Here is a 20,648-nt window from a genome sequence, read left to right as displayed (position 1 = left end):
CTTGAACTTTCAAATATGTGCATGATTACGTTTTTGAACCGAAAAAGTTTAGTTTTGTATCCAACGAGTCTCTGAATTTTTAACTTACGACCTTCTTTTTGACACAAAAACATTTTTAAGGTAGGAGTGTTCATATGACTCGAGAACCTGACTGACTCGTACTACCCAATCCAAACCATAAAAGTTGGGTTGAGTTAAGTTGAATTTTAGAAAAATCGAAAATTAGGGTCAATCTAATCGGCCAGAAAATAAGGTTAAAACACAACCTGACCCTATTTTAAAAGATTATTAGGAAGATTAAAAGTATTTGAACTTGGGAATGTTTGATATTTGAGGGTTATGAGATTTTAGTTACTAATATAATATGTATTATATATAAGATTCTCGACAATTCACCCAGCCCAATCCAACCCAACCCAACCCAACCTAGAACTTTATTCGGGTCTCGAATCACTATTTCAACCAACCCGAAATTTTGAGTTGGTCCAAAAGATTTCTCTAACCCAACGCGTGTACACCTAGAAAATGGTCATTTGTATTGAAATAGTTTTGTTGGAGGTAATTTAGAATCTTAAAAGCAACGAAAAGTTGTGGTATGAATGAAGAAACACCAATGATTTAGGAGAGACAATGGATAGGGTTTTTTATCCACAAAATGAAAGTGCATATGATGAATGGTGTGCAATGGGTAAGTTGTTTGTTGCCCTACTTTACTTCTTCTCCAACACTCGTACCATTTTGCAGCTACCCACCATCCACTTGCTAACTATCTAAGTCAACAACAAAATCATACCCAAATTAACCACTCCAATAATGTGGATTAATCTCATATAACTTTGATTATTAGATTATTACCTTTTTCTTTTGACACCCATTAACTACGATTTCAACAAATTAAAAAACTAATTAGTTTTAATTACCCCAAAAACTATGACAACATTATTATCAACAACAAAAAAAGGATTTTTTTTTAGACCCGACATATCATTTTTAGTTTACAGTCAAAGACATCTATCACTAATAGTCGTTTATCTCGTAAAAATATCTAAAGAGGCATATAAAACCCATTTTTAAAAACTTCACATTTGCAAAAGTATAATTTTGTTGCGTCTCCTTTGTCGGGTTGCTTTGAACCTTGATCATTGATGTTGGGTATCGTCTTCCTTCGATGTAGTGTTTCAGAAAAAAAGAATGAATCCTTAGTTGAGTTTGACATGATTGTCATACTCCCGAAATGCAATTTTGACAGTGGGTCCTCCTCCTTACATGAAAGCAATTGTAGCAGCTCATGTTCTAACCTTTCGAATTGAGAAGGATGATTTTGAAGAAACTGAACAAAAGTTGCAAACACGGGTTTAATAACAACAACAATATTAAAATTAAAAAAAAAATTCCAAAAGTGACATTTATATATATATATATATATATATATATATAAAAGAACATTCTTTAAATATCTAGAATGATAAATTGGAATATTCATTTCAAATCTTTCTTACTTCTAATGAATAAACATTTTTCTTTTTCTTTTTCTTTTTTGGGTTTCAATTAAAACAATTTATACAACATGATTTATAATTTATGATTTATATATTATGGAATTTTGTAATAAATTGGTTTAAATGAAGCTGTGACCAACTAATAAATAAAAAAACAGACACAAAACCATGTGTAAGTGTAAGATGTAGTGTTGGATGCGCATGCAAAACCATTGCATGAGGGACAAAGCCATAACTAAACCAATTCTAATATAATATTAATATAATATAGTTCAATATTATTATTATTATTATTATTTAATTAATTAATGAATTAAAGGTAATTATGAGGTTTTATAATATCCCAAGACAGAGGGGGCTGTAAAAGGGGATGGCCACTCAGAAAGGCCAAATTTTGGGGATTGGGGATTGGGGAACTAAAACCCTTTTAAAATTCATGTTTTTTTAATGTTCTTTTTTGTGTGTTTGTTGGTACATTACAGGCAATGGAACCAACAATAAAATACCACACAACACAACACAACACAACACAACACACAACATTATGTTAAACTAATCATTCAATCTGACACAAACCCTGGTGCTTTGGTCAAAATAATGCTTCCAAATGCCTCATTTTATATATAAGACATTTCTCTCTCTCTCTAAGAGCATATAATATATAAAAATAATGGAGAGTTACTACACCAGCTCGAGCACATTGTTAGTAGATATTTGTGCACTTTATTCTTTTACTTATCGTCTTTAGTTTCATGAATGCATCTGTTAGATAGAAAAGAAATGTTTGAGATCTCACCGTATCTATTTATACTAACAAAGTGTACGTTTATTTTTTTGATTATTAGAATATTTAAAGTTAAATATGTTGGTTCTTAGCAATTGTGTGTTACATGATGTCTTACGGATATTTTTCAATAAGCATGCTAGTGAGGTTGTTTTGTGGGAATATCTTTCCCTCTTAGAAATAGGTGAAGTTAGAGAGTTAACGTGGTTATGTTGCGGATGAATGTTAGGGTTATTATGTGTAAAATTGAAAATCTAAATCTCGATATGAATTCTGGGTATGAGGTGTTACGAGAATCATACTCTAAAACATTCCACCAAATCGTCACACGACCAAAAAAAACTCATTTTTAAAATAAAACTTTTGAGCGGTCATCCTGCAATATTTCTCCCTTTCAACCATTCGCAACGATCGTCGAACGTGGACACACATACCCAAAAACTTGGCAAAACTAAACATAAAAAGATTAAATTTAAGTAGAGAGAGAGAGAGAGAGAGAGAGAGAGAGCAATAAACAATAAGTGGAAGAAGAAGGCATGGGATGGGGAATTGGGACAGGATGGTTGGAGAAGGTGAGGTGAAAATGGAGGATATGGGGAAGGGGGAAGGAGCGTGTGAAGTTCAAATCAAATGTTTCCTTTGAATGCACCAACTCTGTCTATTAGGACACACTTTCATAACCCATAACCCCACATGTCCTTCTCTCCATAATTTCTTTTTAATTCAATCATCATCTCTATATATCTCTCTCTTGCACTTGCACGGAGCTCAAGATATGTATCAGGCTAAACACATCGGGCTTTTCTTTTCATACTTTTCCTCAAGATTTTTAAAACACGTATGTTAGGAAGAGGTTTTTATAGCCTTATAACGAAGATTTCGTTCTCCTGTCCAACCGACGTGAGATCTTTAAACCCTTTTAATTAACTTAATATGTCTACCATTACTCCTCTCTCTTCCTTCTTCGTAAGGTTTGCATCTTTAGGACAAACAAACAAAACCCATAATCTCATTTTGGATTTTAAAAACAACACATCACTACCTAAAAGTTGTAAACCTTTTTGCCAATGAATAATGCCTTTATGCTGATCTGATCTTAGAGGAGAAGACATTCATGCTTACCTTAGTTTTGTTTGTCTTCACAGAATGTTGTGTTAAGTGGGTAGTAGTTTTCTCTCTCTCAGCATAGAATTATTGCATTAAAAAAAAAAATAGAAGATGGGTCTCTAACTAGAAAAGTAAAATGCTCGAGCTCTAGAAGTTTCTGTGGGTCATTAAGAATTTTGTATTGTATCATTTATAATATGTGACGATTTTTCTTTTAATTAATAGATTGATCATCACCCAAAAGTTGGTTCTCATAATCGTAAGCTCTAGGAGATAGTAAAGGAAGGATGTTACGGGATATAATATTCTAATGTACTGCATCAAAGATTAGAACGAACTTTTTAGCTGACCATGACGTAACTAAGAATTTGTTCCAACTATTCAAGATAAAAGATAAAAACATTACTTATAAGGATTTGGAAACCTCTTCTTAGAAAACGTGTTTTAAAACCATGAGGTTGATGATGATACGTAAGGGGCCAAAGCAGATAATATCTGCTAGCGGTAAACTTGGGCTGTTACAAACTATATTAAAGCCAGATATCGGACAATATGCCAACGAGAACACTGGTCCTTAATAGGGGTAGATTGTGAGATCCCATATCGATCCGAGAACGAAATATTTCTTATAAGAGGTAGAAACTAGAAACTTTTCACTAGTAAATGAATTTTAACATGGTGGGAGGAAAACAAGTACATCATCCTCTTAATTAAAAAGGCTGATCATCTTTTTGAGGCAACGAGTCAGTGAGGCATAAAATTTGTTTTTCCAAAAAGAAAGATTCTGGAGTCCACAAATTAAGTAATATGAAAGTATTATTTTCAATATGTTTGTTAATAAATTAAATTTGAGAAACTCACCAACATCATCCATATGATGTAATGATACTCTCATGTGAACAAACAAACAAAAACCCCTTTTCATTTTCTTGTCTCACAGTTAAAAAAAAGTCTCAAATTGATAAGAAAATCTCAAGAAAAAGAAGAAAACACTAAACATTTGCTCATTAAAATGGGTCAAATATGGCACATTCTTACATGTACTGTACTGACAAAACAGAGGGAGGATTATTATCATCACAGAACAGCAATTGGGGTTCAAAGTTTTGGTAAAATAAAAGATGGGTTTTTCCAGAAACTGTGTAAAAAAAAAAAAAAAAAAAAAAAAAAATCATCTTGATGGTGGTGGTGGTGGTGATGGTGGTGGAAATGAAAGGGGTTTTTGCATAGAAAAAGAGAGAGAGAAATGGTGGTCCACGCGTGCCGAAGGAGTGAGTGAAGGTGGGCGTACGAGCGTGCTGAGGTACTAGCACTCACGTGCGAGGAGGTTTATATATACGCATGAGGACGCACTGAGAAAGAGGAAGGAAAGAGGGGGAGTGGGCTAAGGAGAAAAGGGTATAGCCTTTCATATTTTTTGTATTGTTCTGTGACATTTGGTACAGATTAGGGGAGCATACAGACAGAGAACAAGAATAAATAGATTCTTTACTAGTTTTTTCAGAAGAAACCCCTTTTGATTTGTGACCAACAAACCAATAGAGGTTTTCTAGAGATACCCAAAAGCGATGGAGGTTGAGAATGAAATGAGGCGCCAATCCTCCAAGTTCAGAAGGGTTTGTGTGTTTTGTGGGAGTAGTCAGGGCAGGAAAAGTAGCTATCAGGAAGCTGCCATTGAGCTCGGCAAGGAATTGGTACTCATTCATTCCTTCCTTTCTTCCTTCTCTCTCTTTTTGGGATTTCATCAACTGTTCTTTTACTCTTCTTGGGGTTCAAGAAATCTCCACCAATCTTTGTTTTCAATCGCTTTTTCCAAGTTGGGTTTTCTTGAAAGTGAGTGTTTAATCTTTTCTGGGGTTTCTTTCTCTGCCTGCTTTTGTTTCTGCCTTATCAAGAATCACTCGCTTTATGTTTATCCATAAATGGTTGTTCTTATTTTTGCCATATTCGTCTCCTCCTCCTCTATCTTTTTATGTCCATTCTGATTCCTCTGTTTTGTGTCATAAGCTGTCAATCAAAATCCCTTTTAGTTTTCTTTTTCTCTCTGCCATTTAAATGCCTTGAACTTGAACTTTCTTTTTGGCTACAAACTAATAAACTAACCCATCTGCCCATCCCTTGCCTTTTGGAATTTTGCTATCCTTTTGTTGTTGAAGGTTTCGAGGAGCATAAATCTGGTGTATGGAGGAGGAAGCATAGGGCTAATGGGCTTGGTTTCACAAGCTGTTCATGATGGTGGAGGGCATGTCATTGGGTAAACACCACTGATATTATTGAGTCGGCTCTGTTTTTAGGCATTGATTTCCATGTAAATAGAAAAAAATAACTTTTGTCTTCTTGTTGTTTTTCTCTGTAGAGTCATTCCCAAGACGCTCATGCCTCGAGAGGTATGTCTGCTACTCCTAGAAAACACGCTTAACCTCATAGATTGAATATATAGCCTTTATTACCTCACTGTTCTTTTCTCTGAGCTGCTGCAATTTGGAAATATTCACCAATTTCCTTTTTATCTTTTTTGCATCAGACCCACTTTCAGATTCTTCTTCTCTTCCTTATTTTTACTCAATCTTTCGTCGGTGGTACAGGGAACAAAACATTCCTTATAAGAGTATAGAAACATCTTCTTAGCAGATGAGGGAACAAAACATTCTTTATAAGGACATGAAAAAATCTCTCTAACAATTGCATTTTAAAACCGTCAAAACGGACAATATTTACTAGTGTCGATCCGTTTTGTGTTGCTATCTTCCAAGTGGTTGTCAAGAGGGGTTGTCTCTATTGTGGGCAGTTGGGCTTATCTACGCAGCACTTCATTTGGGGGTGTTAGGCACCAATCAAATGGTTGGCTACAGTTAGAGACATAAATATTTGGGGATCTTCTGCTTACTATTTTGAATGATTCCATGTCAACTCCCACCGATCAGTTGAACTATAAAGTACTTGTTTGCATTGTTTTTTATTCCTTGGCCTTTTCCTACTACTGAACATTTTCTTTTGTTTTGTTTCCTTGTAAGCTTGAAATAATGTGGCTAGGGAATATCTCTGCATTACTCATCATTACTTTACTGCAAATCTCTCTATCTCTCTCTGTCTCCATTCAAAAAATTTCAACTTTTTTTTGTTCCATGTTTTTTTCCTTTTGCAGCTAACTGGTGAAACAGTAGGGGAAGTGAAGGCAGTGGCAGATATGCACCAAAGGAAGGCGGAGATGGCTAAGCATTCAGATGCTTTTATTGCCTTGCCTGGTTAGTACCAAGCCCCACACCACTCCCTCTCTTGCACTGCAACATTGAAGCATACTTGTAAAACATAATGTTCCTCTGCTCTTTCTGCTTATCAGGAGCTTTTAAGACTTGACCAAATCTTTTACTTTCCATAACGAACATGTGAACTTATGTAACAGCTCTAGTCCAAGCTCACCGCTAACCGATATTATCCTCTTTAAGCTTTTACTTTCGGATTTTTGCTCAAGATTTTAGAAGACATTTGTTTAGGCCTTCTATATTTTTTTTTTTGCTTTTTCTCTTTTGGTTGCCTGTCATAATTACTCATCACCAACTCCGCACGAACCCCAAGACACAATGATTATGGTATAGCCTTGAGTAATGACCCATCAACATCTTACACTGAAAAATAGAGCAATCTCTGTGATTGAATACTCTTCACCTGCTTTAAAGATTGGATTAACTTCAAACTATGACTTGGTTATAGATAATGAAGTATTCAAATGATTCCTGCAGGTGGATATGGAACTCTAGAGGAGTTGCTTGAAGTAATAACTTGGGCTCAGCTTGGAATTCATGATAAACCTGTAAACTACCCTTCTGCAGTTTTTCATCTCTTAAATGAACACTTTTACTGGCTGCTGAGGAATTGACTCAGTGCAACAAATATCAAATTTTGCAGGTGGGTTTGCTGAATGTTGATGGATACTACAATTCTTTGCTCTCATTTATAGACAAAGCTGTGGAAGAGGGATTCATCAGTCCGAGCGCTCGTGAAATAATCTTATCTGCTCCGACCGCAAAGGAGTTGATGATGAAATTGGAGGTATTCTACTGTGTTTGTTGGATTCAAGGAAGGGTTTATGTTTGTTTCATGTCTAAAAGTAGGTGATGATTATTGTAGGAGTATGCTCCTTGTCATGAAAGAGTTGCTTCAAAGTTGAACTGGGAAATAGAGCAGCTTGGGTATCTGTAGAAAGAAAGGATATAGAATGGGATATGGAGGAAGGAAGAAGGAATCTGAATTTTGAAGCTCTAAATTTGTATGTTGGGGGATTTTTTTTTTGTAAATTACTGCAAATTGACCTCGGTAAATGAAGTTTTATATATTTGCTTCTCCATCAAACACTAAGTTTCCTTTTGAAATTGTAAGTAAATGAGGTTGATCATGAAGGTTTCCCCTCTGAAAATGGGCTGCTCTGCTAACTTTTTAGTGTGAACTAACTGGAAACCTCCATTATCATTTTGGATATCCATCTGGGTATTGGTAACAAATGTTTCTGGTGTTCTGAATTCAGATAGTTTCTTTATTTGGAACATGAACATGAACATGTGAGTTCCTACTTCCAAGTGGGTATTGTGAACCAGAATTATGACAGCAACACATCATTGTGGTGTTTAAATGGTCATATAAATTGTGAGATCCTAACTTGGCCGAAAGAGGGTAGATTGTGAGGAGAGGGGAACGAAACTTTCTTTATAAGGGTGTGGAATCCTCTCCCTAACAGACGCGTTTTAAAATTATGAGGCTGACGGTGATATGTAATGGGTCGAAGCGGGCAATATTTATCAACAGTGGGCTAGAGTTGTTACAAATGATATTAGAGCCAGACACCAGACGGTGAACGATGGGCTTCCAAGGAAGTGGATTATGAGATCTCACATCGGTTGGAGAGGAGAACGAAGCATTCCTTATAAGGGTGTGGAAATCTCTCTTTAGTAGACACGTTTTAATACCATGAGGTTGACGACAATACGTAACAGGTCAAATGAACAATATCTACTACTAATGGGTTTGGGCTGTTACAAGCTAGCTAACTGAAGAGAGAGGAACCACAACAATGCCGCTCTGAATGAGTCTACACAAATCCCTTCACAACCTCCGCCATTCTCATAGCTCCTGGCCAAACCACCAATGTTTTGGTTAAGGCCGATCAAGCCCACAGGCGATACTTCATGGCTGCTCGCCCCTTTACGAACACCCCTCTATTTCCAGCCAATGTCTCGATCAAAATCGATAAGCAGTTTTAGGAGCATCTATGAACCAATTTAATCCAATCCAACTTAAATAAGTTCGTAATTCAATCCAAACTATCGGGTTAGGTTATCGAATTTTTCAGATTATCCAGAGTATTTGAACACTCTTAGAAAACCATTCAATTTATAAAAAACAAAACAAAAAAACAATAAGAAAAATAAAAGAAAGAAACTAGTGGATTCAGTCTAGTCCGAGCCCATTAAGAGGCCTAGAGCCCATAGGTTTTATAGATTGGAAAGCATGTCTACTTAATAGGGTCGTTAAAATTTTTGCGCTATGCATGCTGCTAACTAACTTTAATCATTAGTATCTTCCAACTGCTCCACTTTCCCAATGTTATCATAAACTAAAGTTACATATTTAACATTAATGTTATCGAACTTAAAAAAATAAAATTAAAAATTTGGCATTAAATTCTCACGATCCTAACTTGAATTCCAATCAATAAAAACAAAAAATTATAAACTAATTTCAACTATTGACCCCATCTATGACGATTTTCAAATTGAGAATCTAAATTGTTTAAGAAGTCTGAAGAATGATTCTCAAATGAAGGAATCAAAATGATTAACTAACGACCGTTTAAGAGTTTAATTGATAAAATTATAAGTTTGCACATGTGTGAGTTAAAGTTTTTTGAAGGTTAAAATAAGAAAATTATTTGTTTAGTGTTCTTATCGATACAATCTAAAGTTTAGGAGGGTAATTGATAAAGCTACAATAATTCCTACAAATCATACATTGTAACAACAACATTTTATGTCCCTAAAAACTACAAGATACAAAATCAAGATAATTTAATTTAATAGTGCAAAACTATCGGTTATCATAGACACATTTGGAACTTACAATTATAAAAAAAAGACGTTTTTTCAAGTGATCATTTCCATCCCTTCGTTCCAATAGGATATAATTTGGATCTTAGTTTGATTTTTAATGATATTTGTTGGTATTTCTCATTCAATACAAGTGGCACATCAAAAGCAAGTCTTCTAGCATAAAACTTCCAACTACTAACCGACAAAACCAGGAAAGTTGTTCTTTTCACCCCCAGAAATAACAAAAGTCACACATGAGAGAGATGGGAGTGGAAGAAACAGGGGAAAAGGTTGATCAAAAAGACTTTATAAGCTTTTGAAGAAGGCTTGTCATCAAAGTTAAACAATGGTTTAACTTTCGAATAAATTTTGTAGTATTTGATGATCGTTCAAAATGACTTAGAAAAACAAGTTATCTCGAGAGGAATATCTCAAGTTGTCTATCTTAAATAGAAGTTTGCATCTCAAATTATACGTCTCAAAGATCTAAATCCATGTTATTTGAATTTGAAGTTTCAATAACTTGTTTATGATCACTAACTTAGATTTCCAGCTTTACAAATCCTTGAAGGTCTCAAAAGAAGGCTAAGCCAATTTCTAGGCATTCATTCAAACACAACATAGCAGGCGTGTGTTGAAAGCTAATTAATTAACCAAGACTACTTTTTAAGAATTAACCCATTTGTTTGACCCAACCAACAAACTAAAATTTCAAACATTTTGATTTGGTGGTGTCAAAAACAACAAAACAACAACCAACGGCCCAAAAAGAAAGTGAGGTCATCTTTGAGGCATTTCGTCGAACATGTTGTGGGCATTCCAAGAAAAAGAAAAGTCAAGTGGGGAAGGGGAGGAAAGAATTGTGGGGTTTGAAATTCAAGGAAGGGAAAGGCCCAAGTCGTCTCGATAATGACTCCTTGACTGGTTGAAATCGCGAATTACAATGACAATAATGAAGAAAAAAGAAAAAAAAAAAAAATGAAAAAACGGAGGGTTCTCAAGAGAAAGGGAGACCGAAATACCTTGAAAGGAGAAAATAGAAGTTTCTGTGCGAGGGCTTTGTCGGGTCCCCAAGTAAAAAAGACGTTGATAATCGCGATGCCCACTTGCAGTTGGTGGGATTAATTAAAAGAGAGGGGACGTAGGGCTTAGCAGCAAGCGTGGGCGTGTCTGTTTTAAGAAACTAATCAAATGCCTGCGCCGGCATCGCCAGCCCAACCGCCTACACTGCCGCTTCCCCCCCTAAAGCGTGTCCTTACCCCCCCATGTGCTACACTATAACTACTCCTTTCATTTTGGCTTTTTAATCTCATTCATAAATCATAACCCCTCATGCTCCCTTATCCTCCCCTACTTCTTCTTCATTTTCATCTTTAAATTTCTAATTTTTATCTAAATTTTGTGTTTTTTTTTTTAAGAAAAATTAAACAAATTTAATTCGTTAAAACATTTACGCCTAGATTTAATGTCTAAATTTTTCACAGCAACGTTCATAACACCGAAAGAAACATAAATCAGGATAATTTCTAGACTTGAGAGTAACCGTCCAAGTTCACTGTTAGCTGATATTATCCCTTTTGGACTTTCCCTTTTCGACCATCGCTTAAGGTTTTAAAACATGTCTACTACGGAGATGCTTCTAGACATTTATAAGAATGTTTCATTCTCCTCTTCAACCGAGGTAGGATCTCACAATCCACCCATTTGAGAGTCTAGTGTCCTGCTGGCACATAGTTTGGTATCTGGTTCTAATACCATTTGTAACAGCTGGGTTCATCCTCGCACGCACACTGTTCCGTGTCTGACTCTAATACCATTTGTAATAGCTAGATTTGTCCTTATTGGCAGATCGAGACACTCTAATACCATTTGTAACCTCTCAAGTCCACCGCTAGCAAATATTGTACTTTTTAAATTTTCTCTTCTGGGTTTCCCCTTAAGGTTTTAAAACACGTCTACCCGGTTTCTACACGCTTAGTAGAAATGTTTCGTTTCACTCTTCAATCGATGTGGGATTTCATCTAAACAATAAAATTATACCAAAATTAAGATTTTATTATCTTTATTTAATCAAAATAAACTAATTGAAATAGCATGACATTTTTTTTTTTTTTAAACAATAAGTGGAATATAAGATTTGAACTTAATCGAGAATAAATGTTTTAGGTAAATTGCTGGTGTTGACAAAATAACTTAATAATTGAGGATAATGACGTTGAATAATATATATATATATATTTTTTAAATTACATTATATAGTACAAGAATATATTAATTAATAGTTTGAAAAATATAAATAACAAATTTTAATAAGGCATGTGAGTAAGCATAGCAAATGGTGTGGGACCCAATGGAAAATATATGTGGAGAGAGATGGTGGAATTGGCGCACTATGATTGGTGGGAAAAGTGTAGGAGAGAGAAACAAAAAAAAAAGGAAGGAACGACAAGTCGGCAAGGACCAACAAAAACGGAAAACGCGCCATCGACATAACAACCCAACAGATTCCGGGAAAAACAAATAGAAAACGAAAGCTGACGTGGGACCCGTCAACACGTGGCCAGTAAAAACCAACAAGTGGGACCCACCATGGATAACTAAGGACCGTCGATTTGACGGTGAGATTAAATTCCAAAAACAAAAAAAAAAAAAAAAAAAAAAATTGACGCCAATGTTTGGTCTCATTAATACGTGGAAGAATCTGATGTCAGACACATCACCGTCACTCCAACAGGTGCGGACAAGAGGATTCCCACTGATTATTTTTATTTCCACGTATTATTTTCCAAACCAATAATACTTTTCATTGTCTCAACAACTGTCCACTTGGATTTTTCTCTAAAAATAAAAATTAATTCAAGCTCTCAAAGTTTTTATTAGGGCTTACGTCACACACACATATATATATATATATATATAAATTAAATTAAAAATATTAATAATGGTGTAATTTCTTAAATAACATATTAGAAATCACAACCACCTTAAATATCGAACAAGTTTGTAACTGTCGGGAGAGAAATATTAATTAAATAATTTTTTTTAAAATTACAATTTAGTTAATTTAACCCAAAAAAAAAAAAAAAAAAGGAAGAAAAAAGTTATTAATTGGAACATTCATGGCTGGGACCAGAACTGCTGGTGGGTTAAAGGGCAAAGGGGTTTGAGTTGCTAATGCGTTGTCGTTTAATTGAAGTCAAGAAGGACGAGACCCACCTTTTTCAAATTTTGAATAATTTAGTGTTTTTTTTTTTTTTTTAATAATTACACAAAAATATGTGAAAATAAATATAAGAAAAAAAATTAAAATTAAATGGACATGGTAGGAGCTGTGTTTTTTAATAATGCAGAATTTCCAGCATATGCTAAGATGATATATATAGTAGAAAATTAAATAATAATAATAATAATAAAAAGAAATAGGACAAAAGTGTGTAAGTAGGGGCATGGGGAAGATGTTTTATGGTTAGGAAGTCTCAATCAAAAGGGCAGCAAGAGGGCGAAGGTCGTGACAATGTTCGAATTTCTAACATTTTAATGGATAATAATATGTTATAATCAATTGAATTAGATTCTGTTCGACCGTCAGTCAAGAATTTCAAATATAAGATTTATATGATTTATAATGATGTACGCCTTGTTTGGGTTAGGTTCCCGAGATAAATTGTTTGGTTTATTTATTTAATTTTTTTTTGTTTTGTTTTTAATCGAATTAAAATGTTAATTTCAATATCTAATTTGAAATAATTTATTTGAACTAATAATTTAACATAAATTTGTGTATAAATTTTATAAATATAGAGATTAAAAAGCTAGGAGAGTTTAATATATATATTTTTTAAAAAGCTTGTGACCAAATATTAAGAGGATAATAAATGTAATAGGGCCCGCCCCCTTTAAAAAAAAATTAAATAGTCCAAAAACAATAACGGAGCGTTACAAAATAAGTGATCGAAATTTTAAAGTTAGACTTAGACATATTCTTTTAGTTTACACTTCGCCATCACATGTGTAATAAATATTTGTGATGACTTAAAATTTGGTATAATTAAAAAATAATTTTAGATCAATTGATTATTTTGTAATTATGATCGATAGTTATCTTAGTTCAATGTTCGATCTTCAATAACGAGCTCATTAAGTAACTGGTATTAAAGATTGAAAAGGTGTTATAATTGTTGGTATTGGATTTTGGTAAGTGGGTTTGTATTGTTGAATGATCGAATGTGTTTATAGGATAAAAGAGATTTACATTCGTGTGTGCTAAACCACGTCACTCCGACGTTGGAGTCAATAATCTGGTTGCTCATGTTGTATAGAGCAATATGTGAATGTTTTGGACGTATTTTTTTTTTTTTATCTGCTAAGGTAGTTTAGAAATTGTCACCATGTTATAATCTCGTCGTTATTTTGGCATGAAGTATGAGAAACAATTGCAAGGTTTGACTATTGTAGGTCAAATTGCTTCTTGAATTGATCTTGATTAACCTTGATTAAGACTCAAATGTTAGTTTTTTCAATTATGGGTCGAATCTTGTGGGTTCAGTCATATCGTCCTTATGGGATCAAACTCGAAGGCATCAACCTTGGTCAAAGCTCGTGGTGATTGGTCTCTTGGGCTTGAGTGTCCTTTGAATTTGTTTCTATGCATTTAGGCTTTTACTCCTAATCATTAATTTCATCCATAACAATGATCCTCACTCTTGAATATGATATTGTAGGATATATCATATTCAGAGTCGAGAGTACGTATTTCAACGTTGAGTTGTTGCTCGACCCTTTGATTAGGTCAATCACCAAGGCTCTTGAGGGTCAATCATAACTCACCCTCCGAGGTCAACTTCAACTTAGCCTCTTCTTCGAGTTTGACTTTAGGTCATCCTTTTCTTGCCATCAGCTTTAGATTAACCTCCTCGTGAGAGTTTACCTGAATTTTTCCAATTGTTTTTTTTTATATGAAAACAACTTGTCCAAGATATTTTATTGATGTCGAAACCTACATTTTATTTATATAATTCTAAAATTTATGAGTATAAATTATTTTTTTCAAAAAATATATTATATTTCTAATTGCTTTTATTCTTACAATATTCCTTATGTTTACTTTGTTAACTAAAATATTATTTTTAATCAAATAAATTAGGAGTAAAAGAATAAGGAGGAGAGGGGAAGGGGTAAATAAAATAGAGTAACTTTTGACCATTGAAAAAGGTAAATGACGTCACTTACTTTTACCGTGCACTGAATCATCCATGCAACACGTCACCACACTACCACTTTCTCCCACGCGCTCAATTGAGAGCGTTCATATTTTTCAAACTTTTTTTTTTTTAAATCATAAAAAATAAAAGATAATAAAAATAACTGGAATCTCAATTTCAATTAAAGGCGAATTTATTTATAAAAAAAAACACGTAGATTCTAGGGCTTCCAAGACAAGGCCGACGCGCGTCAACTCAATATATTTGTCGTTGTGGTACGCGCCATCCGTTATTTTAAATACAATACGTAATTTATTTATTATGAGACAAAGAATTATTCCTTGCTACAAAATTTGGAAAGGAATCAAATTCTAATTCATGTTTGTTTTTCATGATTTTATTTATTTTCTTTAATTACAAATAAGGCTAAAACAACATGACATGAAATAAAACGGACTAAAATACAGAGGAAATCGAGCCACAAAACCAGAGAAATAAGAGAAACTCGAGTCATGGCTCAAGCTCCCTACTCGGCCTCATATAGGACAAGGGTCCAACATGACCCTAATTCGATTGATCATGGTCTAGCCTAACCCAGTTCATTTATGTTCAAAATCTAGAAGGAAACAATGAAACCCTAATAGGTTCTCGCTACACGAATCTTCTCTTAAACCACCTTTAAGTATCGAAAATGGTGTGATAGGCACCAATCATTACGTAGGTTTTTCTTGTTTTGCAGGGCATATTTTATCGCTCAAATAAAATTTACCATTGTTGTCACGTGAAGGTTAATTATATTACTCAATTCCCTCGAATTATTTAAAATTACTCCATCAAAATTAACTTTTGACCGGTCAAAACCCTAAACTTTATGCTTACCCTTCTCACTCAATCCATTATTAGTACATCTTTCTAGTTATATGTCACTAAAAATATGAATCTAATTCATACCCACTTACAAATTTAATAAGAGTTCCAATTCATTCAAAAAACGGTCGTGGTTGCCTAATTATGAACAAACAATCAATAGTTGATCGAATGGTCATCAATTTAGTTGAAGGTAAAGTGTCAGCCATCAAAGTCAATCACGAAAAAAGTAGTGGAAATACGTGCAAAATAAAAACTTGTTAGATACCCACTCTATGATTTAAAACTTGCTTACGTTCATGCTCCTTCCCTTAATATAGAGATAAAAACTAAATTGTACTTCGTCGTGTATGTTATTGAATTGTACATGGTAGTGGTCCATGGTTCGTTAGTAAAATTGTGTGCGTGGTGACACGTGACAACAACCAGCTAGTCACTTAGTAACCTTAAACTAACTCGAAAACCTTGTTTTAGATAAAATGTCATTCAAACTACGTCGAACCCACATCTACAGTGGGTCAAGTCGATTTCGTATCTTCGGTTAACATTAAACCCTAAAAAATTAAAAAGAGGGAGAAGAGAATTTGGGAAATTAATAAAATAATAAAGAGGGAAAAAAGAAAAGGGAGGATAAAGATCTTTGTTGTGTTGGTGGCTCCTGGAGATACACTCTTCACTGTTTTCTTCAGATCCAAAGAAAAGGTAAGAAATCCCTTTATATTATCTTCTTTTTCTACAAATTTATATGTTTTTTTTACTCCTGCTCTCTGCTTTTGGACGCTTGCATGATCTGATGATCCAAAACCTGTCCCTTTCTCTCTCTTTCTCTCTCTCTCCTCTTCTCTGTGCTCTGTCTGTGAGTGTCTACGGCTTTTTATCTGCTTCTATGTCGGCCATCCACTCACTCATTCAATCTCTGAACAACAACACAGACGAAGAATCAGACGAACAATACGACGCCCTTGCCTTCTACTTTCTCTAATTTCCCAATTTCCCAATTCCCCTTCTTCCCTCTTTCGTCTTTGTAGGGTTTTCATTTCACTTCTCTCCTCTTTCCATCAATTCCCACTTGGGTTTTGGGTTTCCTAGCCGCTGTCGATCAGGGTGTGTGTGATCTTGTGATTCTGTTCGAGTTTCGAGACGGATTCTGGGTTTTTTTTTTTTTTTTTTGTTTGATTGACCCAATTTGAGTTTATGGGTTTGGAGTGGTCAAAACATGACGAAGAATCTGCTGGTGAGTCCCTTTGAATTTGGTGGAAATTGGGAAATTTTTGATATGATAATGGAGATTTTGGAGACCCATTCCTCTGTTTTTCGTTCTGTAATGTTCTGTTTCTGAGGATTTTGGAATTCAATTTGTGGGTTCCTTGAATTGAGATGATTACGTTTATGGATTCGAAAGAGAAAGTGAAAGAGATGGAGAAATGCTTAGATCCTCAGCTATGGCATGCTTGTGCTGGAGGAATGGTTCAAATGCCGCCGGTGAACGCCAGGGTTTTCTATTTTCCTCAAGGTCATGCCGAGCATGCTTGTGCGCCAGTTGATTTCAGGAACTGTTCTAAGGTTCCTCCATATACGCTTTGTAGAGTTTCTGCTATCAAGTTCCTTGCCGATCCTGACACGGATGAGGTCTTTGCTAAACTCAGGTTGATTCCCATTAATGGAAGTGAACTAGAGTTTGAAGATGATGGAATTGGAAGGCTTAATGGGTCTGAACAGGATAAGCCAACTTCGTTTGCAAAGACATTGACTCAATCTGATGCTAACAATGGTGGGGGTTTCTCTGTTCCGAGGTATTGTGCTGAAACGATCTTCCCTCGGTTGGATTACTCGGCCGATCCGCCGGTTCAGACAATTCTTGCTAAGGATGTTCATGGGGAGACATGGAAATTCAGACACATTTACCGTGGGACGCCTCGGCGACATCTTTTAACAACGGGATGGAGTACGTTTGTTAACCATAAGAAGCTTGTGGCTGGTGATTCCATTGTGTTCTTGAGGGCTGAAAATGGAGATCTCTGCGTCGGGATTAGACGAGCGAAGAGAGGAATTGGAGATGGACCGGAACCGCCGTGTGGATGGAATCCAGCAGGTGGGAACTGTGCTGTGCCTTATGGAGCTTTCTCAACGTTCTTGAGGGAAGATGAAAACAGAGTGAACAGGACTAATGGAAAAGGGAAAGTGAAGGCTGAATCAGTCATTGAAGCTGCTACACTTGCTGCAAATGGGCAGCCCTTTGAAATAGTATACTATCCAAGAGCTAGTACGCCTGAGTTCTGTGTCAAGGCAGGGCTGGTGAAAGCAGCATTGCAGATCCGGTGGTGCTCGGGTATGCGGTTCAAGATGGCGTTCGAAACCGAGGACTCTTTGCGGATAAGCTGGTTCATGGGTACCATAAACACCATTCAGGCCGCCGACCCACTGCGCTGGCCTGAATCACCATGGAGGCTTCTACAGGTAACTCACTGTTCTTTTTATCTTATATGCATCCATTACAAATCATCAAATGTATATGAAACATTGTTGTTTATAAGCTCATTGCTTGTTAGGATCGTTCAATGTTTGTAACTTACCAAAATAGTTCATTTAGTTGGTGATCTTCCACGAATCGTTTCGGTCTTGTTTGCTTATACCATATACTGTCCAGGTTACTTGGGACGAGCCCGATTTACTTCAGAATGTGAAACGTGTTAGCCCGTGGTTGGTCGAATTGGTATCGAACATATCTCCAATTCATCTTGCCCCGTTCTCACCTCCAAGGAAAAAGTTCAGATATCCACAACACCCTGATTTCCCCCTCGATAACCAGCCTTCTATGTCGCCGTTCGCGAGTTATCTCCATGGTCCAGGCAGCCCCTTCGGTTGTCCTCCGGACAACAACCCTGCTGGCATGCAGGGAGCCAGGCATGCTCATTTTGGTCTATCCTTGTCGGATTTTCATCTCAGTAAACTGCAGTCGGGTCTGTTTCCGATTCGTTATCGATCATTGGATCCAGCTGCTGGATCAACTAGACTTTCTGGTAATGCAATGACTGAAAAGCCAAGTATGAGTGAAAATGTATCTTGCTTGCTAACCATGGCGCATTCTACTCAAACGTCGAAGAAATTCAACAACGTAAAGACTCCACAGCTAATACTTTTCGGCAGACCCATACTAACCGAATTGCAGATGTCTCAAAGCTGTTCTGGTGATACCGTTTCTCCAGTTGGTACTGGAAACAGTTCGTCGGATGGAAACGGTTCTGGATCTGCACTACATCAACAAGGTCTACCAGAACGCTCGTCTTGCGAAAATTTCCAATGGTACAAGGACAATCGCCAAGATGTCGAGCCTAACTTGGATACTGGCCACTGTAAAGTCTTCATGGAATCAGAAGACGTCGGTCGCACCCTCGATCTTTCTTCACTTGGGTCCTATGAAGAATTGTACAGAAAACTCGGAAACATGTTTGGCATCGATAACTCAGAGATGTTGAACCATGTCTTGTACCGGGATATCTCCGGTGCTGTCAAGCACGTCGGCGACGAACAATTCAGGTATGATTCTGCTTCCTTCTGCAACATTGAATCACTACTGTCTCTCGGTGATTAACACGTCGGTTTCGAATTACAGCGAGTTCATCAAGACAGCAAGAAGATTGACAATTCTAACAGATTCAGGAAGTAACAATGTAGGAGGTTAGAGGAAGTGATTTTGAAGTGTATAGCTGGTGAATATCAGGTTCTTCGTTTTCCCTGCTGACCTTTGTCTGTTGCAAACCTGGGAGCTGCTAAAGATCATAATGTCGTTTTCCTTTGAAATTGAAAAGCTTTAATTTTTATGTTCTTTTCCCAATCCAACTTATGGAAGGAAAGAAGGGATGTTTGAATTTTGGAAGTTTCTTACATCCTCTTGTTCTTTGATGAACTTTGTGGGGTTTTTTCTTTTTGGGTTCCTTTTTTTTAGGTGATTTTAGTTCTTAATGTTAATGGAAGTGGTTTCGAAGTATATGAACTGTGTTTGTAAGAGAAGCATTATCATGAAATGTGATATAATAAGTTTAACGATTTTTGGTATGTCGGTTCACTCGGACAGAGCGGACAATGCTCTGAACGCGAAAGTGCCCCCTTCTCCCATGTTGAGTCATAAGCAGCGTCTCGAAAAGCACAAACGAGCCATATGAAGGAAAAGTTACATGTGTGGTTTTGGCAGGACCCTGGTTCACTGTACTAACATGGCTTGCTACATACAAGTATAGCCAAAGAAAGATGAGGCGGGATGCACCGGTCCAATTGTGTCAACACTTGGGGTGGAAATGGCTCAACAAGCACCGTCGTCTAGTCGCCTCTTTGAAGTGGCTTGTCAATAAGCACGCCTCTTTGAAGTGGCTTGTCAACCATGCTTCTCTTCCCTCAAAACAATGTTGAGCTTGTCTACAGTTTTGGATCGTTGAGTTTATGTAGTTTAAAGAAGTATCTCGAGACACGAGCAGGCCGCTACAGTGTGATGTTTAGTACCAATGAATTTGAATTTAGAACTTATAAAGTTTGTAGAGAAAGGTGTTGGTCACGTGTGGCACGTGTGGGGATTAATTATTTGTAATAATTAAAGATTAAAATATAATTTGTGGGGTCTAGGGATTGAGGATCGTCATCAATTTTGTAAGGGAAACATAAAAGTCAAAACTAATATTTGGTTTTAAGTTCGAATAAACAAACAAATTTAAAAAAAAAAAAAAACATATATTTTGCTGACGTGGCGAAGTTAGAAGCGGAAAGGAGTAAATGGCACACGTGAGAATGTGGGACCATTGGAAAGCTTACGTGGCGAGGATTCATTAAAATTCACGTGTGGATGACGTCATCTCTTACAAGGGGGGATGTCTCGCTGCTTGTGTCGCGGCGTTTCGTTGAGCGGACTGTTTGGCTTTGGTTTTACGTTATCATGGCTTGCCTTTGACCGTAACTAATACGCGGGCAGGCGGGCAGGCGGGCAGGCAGGTAGCGGGTAGTCGTCGAACCCTCTCGATTAGAGATGTCTCCGAAATAGAGTGGAAATAGGAAAGCCTCTTTCAGTCTTAGGCACTGGGGATGAGGACAGACAATATAATCTTCATTCAATTAATAGCGG

General features: G+C 36.2%; 2 protein-coding genes across 2 annotated transcripts; both read left to right on the top strand.

Annotated features, from left to right (window-relative positions):
- The first annotated feature begins 4,717 nt into the window (after positions 1–4,717).
- LOC111781307 (cytokinin riboside 5'-monophosphate phosphoribohydrolase LOG3) lies at positions 4,718–7,804 on the top strand. Its single transcript, XM_023661821.2, has 7 exons — positions 4,718–5,084; positions 5,547–5,644; positions 5,747–5,777; positions 6,536–6,635; positions 7,131–7,201; positions 7,297–7,440; positions 7,519–7,804. Exons 1-7 carry the CDS (start codon positions 4,959–4,961, stop codon positions 7,588–7,590), a joined length of 642 nt encoding a protein of 213 aa, XP_023517589.1. The 5' UTR covers positions 4,718–4,958; the 3' UTR covers positions 7,591–7,804.
- Positions 7,805–16,114: 8,310 nt separating this feature from the next.
- LOC111781306 (auxin response factor 18) lies at positions 16,115–19,585 on the top strand. Its single transcript, XM_023661820.2, has 3 exons — positions 16,115–17,995; positions 18,186–19,075; positions 19,152–19,585. Exons 1-3 carry the CDS (start codon positions 16,916–16,918, stop codon positions 19,219–19,221), a joined length of 2,040 nt encoding a protein of 679 aa, XP_023517588.2. The 5' UTR covers positions 16,115–16,915; the 3' UTR covers positions 19,222–19,585.
- The last annotated feature ends 1,063 nt before the right edge of the window (positions 19,586–20,648 follow it).

Source organism: Cucurbita pepo, chromosome 19, assembly GCF_057944985.1.
Source record: "Cucurbita pepo subsp. pepo isolate OVF chromosome 19, ASM5794498v1, whole genome shotgun sequence".
Taxonomy (NCBI): Eukaryota; Viridiplantae; Streptophyta; class Magnoliopsida; order Cucurbitales; family Cucurbitaceae; genus Cucurbita; species Cucurbita pepo.
Note: the sequence above shows the minus strand (reverse complement) of the source record. Positions and strands in the feature narration are given on the sequence as shown.

Bases quoted from the DNA above. Each gene is read 5' to 3' on its own strand.
- LOC111781307 (XM_023661821.2), top strand. From the start codon at position 4,959: ATGGAGGTTGAGAATGAAATGAGGCGCCAATCCTCCAAGTTCAGAAGG. The intron at 5,085-5,546 runs GTACTCATTCAT...TTGTTGTTGAAG, and splicing joins TTGAGCTCGGCAAGGAATTG to GTTTCGAGGAGCATAAATCT. The intron at 5,645-5,746 runs GTAAACACCACT...TTTTCTCTGTAG, and splicing joins GGTGGAGGGCATGTCATTGG to AGTCATTCCCAAGACGCTCA.
- LOC111781306 (XM_023661820.2), top strand. From the start codon at position 16,916: ATGATTACGTTTATGGATTCGAAAGAGAAAGTGAAAGAGATGGAGAAA. The intron at 17,996-18,185 runs GTAACTCACTGT...TATACTGTCCAG, and splicing joins CACCATGGAGGCTTCTACAG to GTTACTTGGGACGAGCCCGA. The intron at 19,076-19,151 runs GTATGATTCTGC...TTCGAATTACAG, and splicing joins GTCGGCGACGAACAATTCAG to CGAGTTCATCAAGACAGCAA.